General features: G+C 46.2%; 1 gene segment (V, D, J or C); it reads left to right on the plus strand.

Moving 5' to 3' along the window:
* Positions 1-8,663: 8,663 nt before the first annotated feature.
* LOC123607003 lies at positions 8,664-11,190 on the plus strand. The segment is given in 2 exon segments: positions 8,664-9,224; positions 9,324-11,190. Coding segments are annotated over 2 exon segments (429 nt in total).
* Positions 11,191-13,592: the final 2,402 nt, after the last annotated feature.

Below are 13,592 nucleotides of genomic sequence, written 5' to 3' on the forward strand. Positions count from 1 at the left end.
CAATCAGCTTGTAACAATGCTGCTTGAATTAGAATTAAAGAACAAACTGAGGATTGCTGGGGGGGGGGGGGGGGGTTGGGGGGGGGGGGGGTTGGGTGGGGGATGACTGGGTGATGGGCGTGAAGGAGGTTGGGATGAGCACTGGGTGTCCTGTGTAAGTGACGAATCACTAAATTCTCCTGAAACCATTACTACACTATATGCTAAACTAACTTGAATTTAAATTAAAAAAAAAAAAAAAAAAAAAAAAGCATTTCTAGCCTGTAAAAACGCCAACTTATTTTTACTGAGTTTGGAAATGCAGGCACTAGAGGGCGCTCATGCCCCTTCTTTTTCAAATCAAGGGATTCTTCAAAGCTTGTTCTGTAATGAGGAGTCAGGACCTCCCCTCCGTGGCGGTGGTCAGTCTTTCAGAGATAGGAGCCGTGCAAATTCACAGTCGGCACCAGCTAAAGGCAACGTCAAGTGTGCGAACCTCACTGCCCACCTTCCTCGCCAGGGAGAGGCCATTCATGTGCACGGAGGGCTTGTGATCTTTTATGTAACAGTCTCCCCTTGGCGTATTCAAAGAAAATGGGCATTTATAAGTGTTCCATGGCTCGTGCCTTTCTGGGCTTTGTCCATTTAGACCCCACACGTCTTGCAACCCGATCAAGGGTCTGAATGTAAAGTTGTCATGCGGTTAAGCTATGTTTTGTAATTTAAACACCAACAATGTGTAAAGAAGATATTTAAGGTTAATAACACTCTCTCCTCTCCAAACACACCTCTATCTGTCCCTACCTCAGGTGGGAAACCAATATGAATACCCTGGTGTGTTTCCTACCAGCTCTCTCCTCTGGGCTCATGCAAACCTGTCCACCCAAACACATCTACAAAAAGTGGGACCGCCTGTGCACCTTCATTGCCACGTGCATACTTTCCCCCTTTAATCTACTTTGGACTCTATTTGTCCTCGTTGATAGACACCTAACTGGCTCCTATTTGGTGCCATCTTCAGATTGCACGATGGGGTGACAGATACGTTGACTCTGTCATCATTGTCCTACACCTTTCCTGATTGATCTTTCCCAAAGTGATCGGACAGCCCCTTTAAAAAACAAAAAAGTTTATTTACTTGTTATGTTTAGGTGGGGGGCCAGAGAGAGAGAATCCCAGGCCGGCTCCGGACTGTCAGTGCAGAGCCTCAGGTGGGGCTCGAACTCACTAACCACGAGATCTTGACCTGAACAGAAACCAAGAGCCGGCTGCTTAACCAACTGAGCCACCGAGACGCCCCAGAAGAAAAGCTTCCCTGACCGGGAACGGAATAGCCTCCTGATGCTCCCACATTCTCGACTCCAACTCCTTCTTGATGAGTACAGTGTTTCCATCACTCACAGTCCTGGAGGTCTGAGAGCCCCAGCCACACCCCCTCACAAGACAAGACCGGAGGGAGAAAGGGGTGGGCACTTGCTAGAAACTACACAATCTCTCAGTTCCTCCTCATAAGACATTGTGAGGGGGTGTTAACCCGCTTTACAGATGAAGAGGCTCAGGTTTGCGGGGGTTGATGGCCTTGTGCACAGGCTGAGCTAACACATGCTGGAACCAGATTATACAGGACAGTCTGCTCGTCTTTGTGTGGGAGGAGGGGCAGGAACCACAAGGTCACTGGGAGGACCGTCTTCAGACTGGACGCAGTGCTACGAAGATCTGTGGAGCCCGACATCACGCAGCTCTGAACTGTGAACTGGAAATGTTTTCCGGACACAGATGTGGCCGCCTCAGCCCCCACAAGTCCCATACCCAAACCGTGGATTCGACCAAGCAAACGCAGGGCTGAGGTCGAAATAGAAGCATGCAGGGGGAGGTGATGAGGCCAGCATTCCAGCCGTCAGGTTGGAGGTGCCATGCACACACACACACATACACACGGAGAAGTCACAAGACACGGGGAAGGCCACACGCCCGGTGCGGGTACCAGCAGCTGAGCGCTGTGGCCAGAGGGCTCACGACCAGTGGACTGAACGGAATCCGCGTATCCGTGTCCATCTAATTTCGAATGACCAGTTTCCATTCATTCTATGCCTCACAGTTTTTTCCCTTTTAACATTTCTCAATATGAGCGACACTCATCTTTTTTCTTCCTTAATGGTCAGGATAGAATGGTGCATCTCGAGGTGGCTGGAACCTTAGATTTAATTCATTGATAGCAGCTGAACGTGAGGTTCAGTGATGTCACTAAGCCAACTCCCTTGCGTGGATGAGGGGCCTCCCTCCTCCTCCGCTCGTGCTCAGGAGAACCTGATGGGACGAACATCCTAGCCCTGTCCTGACCCTGCCATGGGCACCAGACTCCTCTGCTGCGTGGCCCTCTGTCTCCTGGGGGCAGGTGAGTCCTCAGAAAACCGAGTGAGCGCATGTGTGTGAGTGTGAGGGATAAATACATGCAATGATTGCAGTCAATTTCCTCCTCGCTGTTCCCAATTTTGTCTCCACAGGTCACACAGGAGCTGGTGTCCTCCAGTCCCCCCGGCACAAGGTCACAAAGAGGGGCCGGGACGTGGACCTCAGGTGTGACCCAATTTCTGGTCATGCTGGCCTCTACTGGTACCGACAGGCCGTGGGGCAAGGCCCGGAGTTTCTCGTTTCCTTCCGAAACAAGGACAAAGTAGACTCCTCAGGGATGCCCAGCAACGATCGGTTCCAAGTGAACAGGTCCGAGGGGTCCTACTCCATTCTGCAGATCCAGCGTGCAGAGCCGGGGGACTCAGCTGTGTACCTCTGTGCCAGCAGCCCTACCACAGTGGGGCACAGCCACCTCCTTCCTCTTCACCAACCTCATGTGTTTACTTCTCGTAGTTCACAGAATCCCCGCACAAAGGAGTTGCCTGCTTCTTCTTCATCAGGGGCAACATGTGGATTTGGGACTTAGGCTCTTCTTCTGATAGTAAAAGGTCAAGAAATAGCCTTCAAAATACCAGAACATCTATTGGGTTATAATAATTTTGGCTCCTGTGCTTCTGGGATTCCTTCATACAGTTCAAGATTCTAGGGGCGCCGGGGTGGCTCGGTCAGTTAGGCATCCGACTCTTGATTTCAGCTCAGGTCATGTTCTCACAGTTCTCACCGGCTCTGTGCTGACGGTGAGGAGCCTGCTTTGGATTCTTTCTCTCGCTCTCTCTCTCTCTCTCTCTCTGCCCCCTCCTCCACTAGCACTCTCTCTCTCTCTCAAAATAAATAAACTTTTTAAAAACAGATTCTATAATTGGGATAGAATGTCAGAGCTTAGACTCAGGTATAGTGACATAGCCTTTTGTAAAACTATGAAGTTTCAGCACATTTATAATAAACTATTACTCAGTGTCACTAATTCAGGCCACGCTCTGCCCAGGGGTGGGCCAGCCGATATGGAACACCGCTAAGGTCATATGTAGCTACCAGCCATAAAGATAAACACATTAGAATCCTTAGTAACTATTGCCACTGATATCATTTGTCCAGAACAACCGTCAGCCGCAACAATGCACATTAACATATGTTCCTATGTTCCTTTTTTATTTCTTGACGATTCTGTGTTTAATTTCTTTCTTCTCTAGTTTTTTGTTTTTTTTTTTAATAGAAGCCCAGCTTGGTTTTCGTAAAATATAACTCCACTTGAGAAGGTGGTGAAAGGAAGTGATTCAGAGAAGATCTGAATGACAGTTTTATCAGCCATTTGGGACTCTGAGGTTTCCAAAGTAGCTTTGCCACATGATGCCCCCACCAGGGCTATCGGAGGGTTCCAGCTGGTGCACACATGCACATGCACCCACCCACACACACTCATGCTCACCCATGCAATGTGCACACACGTGCACATATGCACACACCCTGTGGGTTGCTCTGCCACTCTCTTAATGGTATCTTTTGATAAACAAAACATTTTAATCAAAAGTCATTCCATTTTGTATTCTGGTGTCCAGTTTAGGAAATCTTTGCCTACTTCAGAATGATCATGCTTTCTTATATTTTCTTCTAAATTCTTTCTATTTTATACCTTTTACATTTAGATCTGCAGCCCAACTGGGATTAATTCTTTGTGTATGAAATGGGGAAGGAGTCACTATGTTTTTCCATATGTTTTTTCCAACTGACCCAATACTGTTTGTTGAAGAACACTTTCCTCACTACTCTGTAATACCGCTTTTGTCATAAATCAGTCGTTGTATATGTGTGGGTCTGTTTTCTTACATCTCTAATCTGTTACGTTGGTCTGTTTCGTCGGTCCCTGTGCAAATAACACACTGTCTTGATTACTATAGCTTTATAATAGTGCTCGATATCTTGAGGTCTAATTTCTCAAGCTTTGCTCCTTTTTAGTAAGAGTTCTTGACCACTCTTGACCCTTGCGTAGTTTTCATACACGTTTAGAATAATCTTGCCAAATTCTTCAAGAGTAAATGCCTGCTAGGAATTATTTGCTTTTTGTTTCCGAGTAACTTAACTGAATCACAGAATAAAGCTAAGAGTGCCATGGAAGTATAGAAACATCTAGCACCTAAAAATGTTAAATATGCAATGTTTGGCATCTAATCAAAGATTATAGGAATGCAAAGAGGCAAGAAAATATGACCCATGATGGGGAGGAATATCGGCGAACAGAAACAAACCCCCTTATGACAAATTGGTAGACAAAGATATTAAAACAGTTGCTATAACTATATCCTATGTGTTCAAAATTAACTCAAAATCCAAATCAAATTTCTGGAGATAAAAATATATTTCTGTGATGAAAAACACAATCGATGGAATTAGTAGCAAATTAGACATGATGGGAGAGAAGATGAATGGTCTCGAAGGCGTAATCGTAAACGATTCATCATGAAATGGAGAGAGAAGGGAACTGGTGAGCTACCGGGAAACTTCAAGGAGTCCAATGCGTAATGACCCAAAGGCAAGGTTTTAAAAACGTAAATGTCTTTAAAGGACAATTGGGTGTATCTGCCAAAATAATTCCGACGTGGGGGGAGTTATAATATATGTGAAAGTAAAATACATGGTAACATACCATAAAGATCGGGAGGGAGAAAATGTGTAATTGTCACATTATTGTCAGGTTTTCATAATCTACGTGAAGTGGTATAATAGCACTTGAATACTGTATACCACAACCCCTAGGGCCACTAAAATGACAAAACGCATAGCTAAAAAGGCAACAAAAAAGATAAAATGGAATTATTACAAAAATGCCCAGTTAACAAGAAACTCTTATTAAATACAGGGGACAAAGTGAGGGTTACTGGTGGGGTGTTGGGCTAAACAATGGGCATTGAGGAGGGCACTTGTTGGGCTGAGCACTGGGTATTCTTTGTAAGTGATGAATCACTAGATTCTATTCCTGAAATCATTCTGACACTATATGTTAACTAACTTGGATTTAAATAAAAAATAAAAACAAAAATAAAATAATTTTGAAAATGCTCAATTAATCTATAAGATGTTTAAAAAAGGATAAAGGAACAAAGAAGAGACAAGACTAGGGGCGCCTGGGTGGCGCAGTCGGTTAAGCGTCCGACTTCAGCCAGGTCACGATCTCGCGGTCTGTGAGTTCGAGCCCCGCGTCGGGCTCTGGGCCGATGGCTCAGAGCCTGGAGCCTGTTTCCGAGTCTGTGTCTCCCTCTCTCTCTGCCCCTCCCCCGTTCATGCTCTGTCTCTCTCTGTCCCAAAAATAAATAAATGTTGAAAAAAAAAAAAAAAGAAGAGACAAGACTAATAAAAATAAATAGCAACATGATTGACATGATCATAACCAGATCAGTAATGACATCAAATCTAAATAGTCTAAAGGCCCTAATTAGAAAGAATCAATTGTGATATTGAATGAAAAAACCCATATGCTACCTTCCAGAAATGCACAATAAAGACTCAGAATGTAAAAAGTAAAGGGATAGAAAAGGTGTACCATGATAACACTAATCAAAATAAAGCTGGAAAGCAATACTGATACCAGACAAAGTAAATTTAAGAGCACAGAAGATCCTCTGGAATAAAGCAGCTTCATATTCTAATGACCAAGGGGCCATCTCTTAAGAGGATGTAACAACCATAAATGTTTATGCTCCTAAAAACAGAGCTTCAAAATCCTGAAGCAAATGGGTAGGGCTGCAGGTCCACAACTAAGACCATCATTGTAATACTTTTCAGTAACTGACTAAACAAGTTAACACGCGCATGTCAGTAAGGTCAACGCTCTGAACCAACTTGGCCGAACTGGCATTAATAGAATACTTCACACAACAGCAGCAGCAGAATATATCTTTTTTGCAAATGCACATGACCATGTACCCAGATGGACTATAGACTCTGGGCTTGAAATAAGTGTCAATATGTTTACAAGAATCTAAGTCATACAAAGTATGTTCTCTGACCATGGGACAAAGAGTGAAAGAAAAGGGAAACTATAAAGTGTTTATAAATTATAAAATACTAAAGTTGTCCTTGGGGGGACTATGGAAGGATAGGGAACCCTCCTGTACTCATTCTGAGGCCAGCGCTACTCTGATACCAAAATGAGACAAAAACACTGCAAGAAAACTACAGGCCCATATCCCTCATGATCACAGATTAACAATCCTTTTAAATTTTAGTATAAGGAATCCAACAATATCTAAGAAGGGTAACGCATCATGACCAAGTGGAGTTTGTCTCAGTAACGTGCAGTTGGCTAAACATTTAAAAAATTATCAATGGGGGATCCTGGGTGGCTTAGTTGGTTGAGTGCCTGACTCTTGATTTTGGCTCAGGTCATGATCCCAGGGTCATGGGATCAAGCCCTGCACGGGGCTCTGTGCTAAACATGGAGCCTTCTTACGATTGTCTCTCTCTCTCTCTCTCTGCCCCTCTCTAAAGTTTTCACTCTCTTTCTCTCTCTAAAAAAAAAATTAAAAATTAAGAAAACTATCATTGTGATTTACCATATCAAATACTAAAAAAGGACAATCATCTGATCACCTCTATAGATATTCAAAAAATAGTTGAAAAATCCAACATCCATTGCTGATAAAGAGTCTTTGCAAATAAGGAGAATTAGAAACTTCCTTCCCCTAATAAAGGGTATGAATAAAAAGAAAACAATTACTGCTTTTGCAGGTAGACTATGATAAGTTAAAGATGCCCTTCTGTAATCCCCAAACCAAACACTGAAAGTAGCACAGAGAGGAAAACAGTCTTTCCAACAAATGGCGCTAGAGGCACTGTGAATCCACATGGAAAAAGGATGAATCTCAACACTCTTGTCACACCATAAATTCGGAGTGGGTAAACTAAGGCCCACAACCCAAACATGGCCTTTGCCTACCATTTTTTTTAAACTTCTTTTTAATGTTTATTTATATTTGAAAGAGGGGCTTGAACTCAGGGACCATGAGATCATGACCTGAGCCATAGACGCTCAACCAGCTGAGCCCCCCAGGCGCCCTGTCTGCCTGCTTTTATGTGACCCCAAAGCCAATAATGGTCTCTGCATTTTTTAATGGTTAAAAAGAATAAAAAGAATGATATTTTGGGACAGACAATAATTACATGGAATTCAGATTTCAGTATCCATAAAGCAAGTTTTGTTGGAGGACCAGCCATGCCCTTTCCTTTACAGACGTCTCTGCTTTTTTTGCACTAAGATGTTGGAGCTGAGTGGTGAGAACGGGGACCTTAGTGCACCACATTGACGCCGTGTGCTCTCTGACCCCTTACAGAAAAAGCTTACTGGCCTTGCCGTAAAGGAAAATTATTATGAGCCGGGTCAATATCCTCAATGATCTCTACAGCTTCTGAACTATACAGCTTCTGAAAGAAAACATAGCACATTCGCTCCCTGACCTTGAAGGGGGCAGAGATTTCTTGAAGAGGACAAAAAAATGTTCTCTTCTTGAAAAAGTAAATTTTTCTTTATCAAAAAGGTAAAACTTCTGTTCATCAAAAGATATTAAGATAGATAGATGGCTATCTGAGAGAGGACAAGTATCCACAATGTATAGAATTCCTAGAAGCCAATAATATGAAAAGACAATAATATGAAAAGACAAGTCATTCAATTTTTAAAAAATAGCAAAAGATGTGAACAGGGTATTTAATATATATATATGTATATATATATATATACACACTATATATATATACACACTATATATATATAGTATATATATAGGCACTTCCCTCTTCAGTATAGTATATATATATACATATATAGAGAGAGAGAGAGAGTATATATAGGCACTTCCCTCTTCATAGGATTGATGGGTTTATTTCCCCAGCTGCTTAGATTTTTTGGCTGCTAGAACTCTACCCGTCAGCCACTTGCAGGAATTCTCTTTGGTTAAAGACAGCACTTTGCCCAAAGTCCTATCCCTCTCCAGGGCAGCGGGCATCCAATGACTGGCTGGTATCCCCTTTCCTAGAACACTAACTGATGAGATTTAGAATATTTATTCTTTTCTCGGAAAAAGGTTTGCTTCATGCCTCCCACGTGGTCACGTGCAAAGGGTGAGCTTGATACAGGTGAACGTCCAATCCCCCAGAGCTGTCCTGCCCTAGCGGATCCTGGGGCCCAAGTCTGACAGTACGTGGCCTGCTTGGGCCACTTGGGGGCGCTGCGGGTCCACTGAGGGAGCCACTGAGGGCAGCAGGTGGGAGAGGGAGGATTGAGGGGAAGCGGTGCCCTGGTGGGCATCAGGAGGTAGCGGGTGAATCGGAGTTAGTGCTGGCACGGGAAGGGCTGATCAGAATCTTCCCACGGGAACTGATGCCACAACAGGGAGCTACGAACTCCACGTTTCTTGGTGTAAAGGCATCTCTCGGAGCCTCCACTGGTGCAATGTGACCGGCTTCAGGGAGGCAGCCTGCATAATCCAAGCCAGGTGCAGAGAGAGGAGCACGGAGGAAAACAGAGAAGCTGCGGGGGATGGCCACCTGGCCCGACCCTGCCCGGCCCGGCTTAGCACGGCCAGCACGCCTGCCCAGTAGGCCTCTGGACAAGACGGAGGGGGCCGTGCATCCGCTGAGCCCGTCCAGGCAGTGCAGGGTGCCTGCCGGAGCCTACACAAGGACAGCGACGTCAGAACGGTGACGTCACAGGCAAGCCCTCCAAACAGAGAAAAGGGAGGAGACCGGAGCCCTGAGTAGGAAGATGGCGGGTCCTGTCCTGCCTGAGTCAGCCAGGGGCATCCAGCTGTTCTGCTGTGTGGCCCTCTGTCTCCTGGGGACAGGTGAGTCTTGAGTTCAGGTGGGACACCCCCTGAACTGCTGCTAGAATCTCAGACTCCTTCCTGGGCCACGTTGTCAGCCACTATCTCCTTCCTCCACAGGTCCAGCGGGTGCTGGAGTCACCCAGTCCCCCAGACACCTGGTCAAAGGCAGCGGGGGGAAGGCCGTCCTGAAATGCCGTCCTATGTCTGGACACAGAAGTGTGAGCTGGTACCAGCAGGCCCCGGGGCAGGGCCCCCAGTTCCTCATTGAGCTCTTTGACCAGGAGACAAGAGGGAAAGGAAACCTCCCCAGTCACTTCTCCGTTGAACAGTTCAGTGACTACAGCTCCCAGCTGAACATGAGATCCCTGGAGCTGGGAGACTCAGCCTCATATCTGTGTGCCAGCAGCTTAGGCACAGCCCTGCCGCAGGACTGGCTCTCCGTACTCAAACTTTCCTGTCCCAGCTGAGGATGTAAGAGGGAGGGGGGAGGGGGGCCTCAGCCAACTTCTAAGGATGCTTCCAGTTTTTTCCCAGCACTCTGCCTTGCTGAGCTCAGCCGGAGCACTCCTGAACATTTTGGGGCCCAGATTCCGTGAATATTCTCACGGTCCCTAGCCAGTGTGAGGAGCTGCTGCGTTTGTGCTAGAGTGTCTGCGTACGATACATGTTTTAATGCAAGATAGACATTAGTGTGTCCATTTCACAGATGAGGAAATTCTCCGGATGCCATATTATACATAAGAAAGAAACAGTAGCTCATGGGCTTTCCATAGATGTCGTATTTCAAGTAGCAGAGGTAGGAGTCAAATCTATGTCTCCGTGCCTCTGAAATCAACATTTCCCTAAAATTCCATGGCGTCTCCTGGGCCTTGGTCACTATGACGTAGCAGAGCACCGTCTCTTCCACTTCAGGACCAGCTGAGCCGTGGTGGGGAGGTCGCACGTCACGATGTGGGGTGACCGTGGCTATTGCCTCCCCCGCTTCTAGGACTAGCTTCCAGCCAGAGAATGTGTGTTTGTCCTGTGTTAGTCCTGTCTTAGTTCCACTAGAGTGGGGCCAGGGTATCCCCCAGTACAGGAGCTAAGTGACTAGGGGGCTCCCAGCCTATCAGAGGATTCAGCCAAGGAAACAAGAGCTCTCTGGCAATTTTAAGCAGAACGAGAGTTAACAGGGGAGGAGTGCTTTTAAGCCATTGGGAGTTCCGGAAGGTGGGGAGGTCTCTGGAGGCTGCCGCTCGCTCCCACACCTAGCCCTTTCAGTCAGAAAAGCTGAAATTGCGACTTCTGCCCAGGTCGGTACCTGCAGAAACCAGAAAGTACGAGTGGGGCAGGGGCAGAGAGTGGGCGGAGAGAGAGAATCCCAAGCAGGCTACGTACGCACTTTCCGTGGACAAAGTGCATCAGTGCATCCTGCATCAGTGCAGGGCTCGAACTCACGAACCGTGAGCTTATGACCTGAGCGGAGGCTGGGTGCTTAACCGACTGAGCCGCCCAGGCGCCCCAAGGTGCCCTATACTTAAGTACATTATTTCAATTATTTTTCTTAAGACCCATGTGAGATAGAGCAATTTACCCACATTGCAGGTGAAAATGCCGGTTGTTAGAGTTCAGGTGATTTGCTAAAGGAGGCACAGCACGCTGATGGCGGATTAGCACACAAGCCTAGGCCACGCCGACCCTACCGCTGCCCCTCCTGCATTTTGGTAGAGGGAGACATCTTCACGACTGGAACATTGGCCCAAAAGTGCCTTTCAGAAACACCGGCGCTGACACAGTCCTTGACTCGCCTTTCAGCTGGGAGGCTACCTGCCGAGGAGGACTTCGGATGCTTGTTACTTTCTGTCTGTTCATATTCTGACCTGCCTTGGACGGGCGACCTGGGAAAATATTTGGCTGGGTTTTCCCACTTGGAAACTGACGCCAATAATGTGTCTTGCAGAGACTTTATGCAAGGAAAAAAATAAAACAAATTCCCCAAGACAAAGTGTAGGTCTAAGAAGTCTTAGTTCCTCTGCTAACTCTGATAAATCTCTGGTCTGGCACAATTATTTACTGGGTGCAATTGTGGGATCATAAGGCAGGCACGGATTACTCTTGCCTGACTCACCTGTGTTCCAGACACAAAGTCATCTGAAGCGTAAATACAGTCGTCTGAACATTATTATGTGAAATTTGCTGCAAAAAGGTGCCACTTAAGGGAATGCAAGAATGAGGCCTATGACAGCACTTGGTGTTTGATATTAAGTCTGATATGCAGGAAGGTATGGTGCTTCCAAAAAGCTGTGGCTTCGGTGGCCACACAAAAGGTCTGATAAAAGGGACAGTTTCGACAGTTTCCAGGGGTGCCCTGGTGGCTCAGTCGGCTAAGCGTCCAACTTCGGCTCCGGACGTGAGTTGGACCCCCACATTGAACTCTGTGCTGACAGCTCAGAGCCTGGAACCTGCTTCGCATCCTGTGTCTCCCTCTCTCTCTGTCTCTCTGCCCCTCCCCCACTGTGCTCTGTCTCTCTCTGTCTCTCAAAAATGAATAAACGTCAGGGCACCTGGGTGGCGCAGTCGGTTGAGCGTCCGACTTCAGCCAGGTCACGATCTTGCGGTCCGTGAGTTCGAGCCCCGCGTCGGGCTCTGGGCTGATGGCTCGGAGCCTGGAGCCTGTTTCCGATTCTGTGTCTCCCTCTCTCTCTGCCCCTCCCCCGTTCATGCTCTGTCTCTCTCTGTCCCAAAAATAAAATAAACGATGAAAAAAAAAATTTAAAAAAAAATGAATAAACGTTAAAAAAGAAAGGGACGGTTTCATTCAAGAGAGTCCGGTATGGTGGAGCCTCTAGTGCCTTCTGCCCCGCCTCTGATTTCAGCCTCCACTGCTGTGCACAGTACGTTCATGCAAGTCTGCCTCTGTTCACCTTGTGCTGACGGCACCCCTCATACGCATCCCGGGATCCCTCTGCTTTCTGCCCCAAGGCCGTCTGACATCACAGGAGCCCACTTAGCCCGTACAGAAAGGCAGCCAGAGCTGCAGGGGTGCCGATACTCCTGAAGCAACACGAGCCCAGACATGAAAGCTCCAGTGTCCGCATTCAGGGGGAAAATTTAGGGAGGCATTTCATGGGCTTCTCAGAAGGTCCCAGTGCAATCCGTCTCCTCTTGCCCCAACACATCCTCAATATTGTACCTTTATCCTGTTTCATCCTCCTGCTCTCTGACAGTGATGGAATGAAGTGACCATCACAAGACCTTTCCCTTTGGAAGAGATGGCCATTTTTCTTTCATTCATATTGCCATCCATCCGTTCAAAGTCTTATAGTAACATATAGGAATGAATCTTTTCCCAGTTTATTTCGGTTTATTTTGAACTCCCAACAGACTCATATGGGTCTCTGCTCCCTTGAAGCTCCAAAGCTATCGGAAACTGAATAGACTAGGGTTATGTTTATAGGAGGAGAGTCTGCCTGGACTTTCTTCATGAATTCAACAAATACTTATTGAATGCCAGTGCAAAGCAGATCCAGGTTTTATAGAGCCTAAACCTTATACATTTCAGGGTGCTCTTTGCAAAAGAGGATAGAAATTTTTATTTTAAGTCTCAGAAAGGTCCTGGGCAAATGAGAAGGGCCTGAAGTTATTCATTAACTTCACGGACAGCCCACCCTTGACTGTTCACCATGTGTACGAAATGTTCCAGTGTTTGGGAAACACAAGTGCAAAACAAAACAAAAACACAGACAAAGCTTCGAGATGAGGTCTATATTTTTAGCAAATTTTGTGATGAATTCGTGACTCAATATTTAACTAATTTAAAAATAAATTTGAGAAGAAATATTCATGGTAAATGCTTAACTCCCTAAAGAAATTAGGTATCATTGAGAATACCGATATTCTGGGTGGACCATACTTTATCGTAAGAACAATCCTTAGATCTATGGGATTCCATGTACCCTACGCCCAAGAATGTGAGTCCTGATGGAAACACTCCCCCTTTTTGCGCTGACCTAGCCATGGGAAGTAGGCTTCTTTGCTGTGTGGTTCTTAGGCTAACGGGACCGAGTCCTGGGCGTAGAGGGGAAAGTCCTTCCTGGGTTTGCCAGGCCCCAGCCACAAGCCTTTCTGTGTGGTACTACACAGCCTCCACCCGTGTCTGATTTCTTATTCCATGTCCTTTCTCGTTACTGTGTGACTGTAGGAATTACCCACCAAGAGTATGTAAGACACGCAGTCACAGAAATAGGGAAGCTTCACACCGAGAAACAACCGACATATGAAATAACACTACATACTGGTGTTGACTACCTATAAGTTTTACACTGCAGCAAATTTAGGATCCCATCAATATTCACCCATGTGGTGGGTGCAAGACCTTCTGAATGGAGACAAAACATCAAGCATGTG

The sequence above is a fragment of the Leopardus geoffroyi genome, chromosome A2, assembly GCF_018350155.1.
Source record: "Leopardus geoffroyi isolate Oge1 chromosome A2, O.geoffroyi_Oge1_pat1.0, whole genome shotgun sequence".
NCBI lineage: Eukaryota > Metazoa > Chordata > Mammalia > Carnivora > Felidae > Leopardus > Leopardus geoffroyi.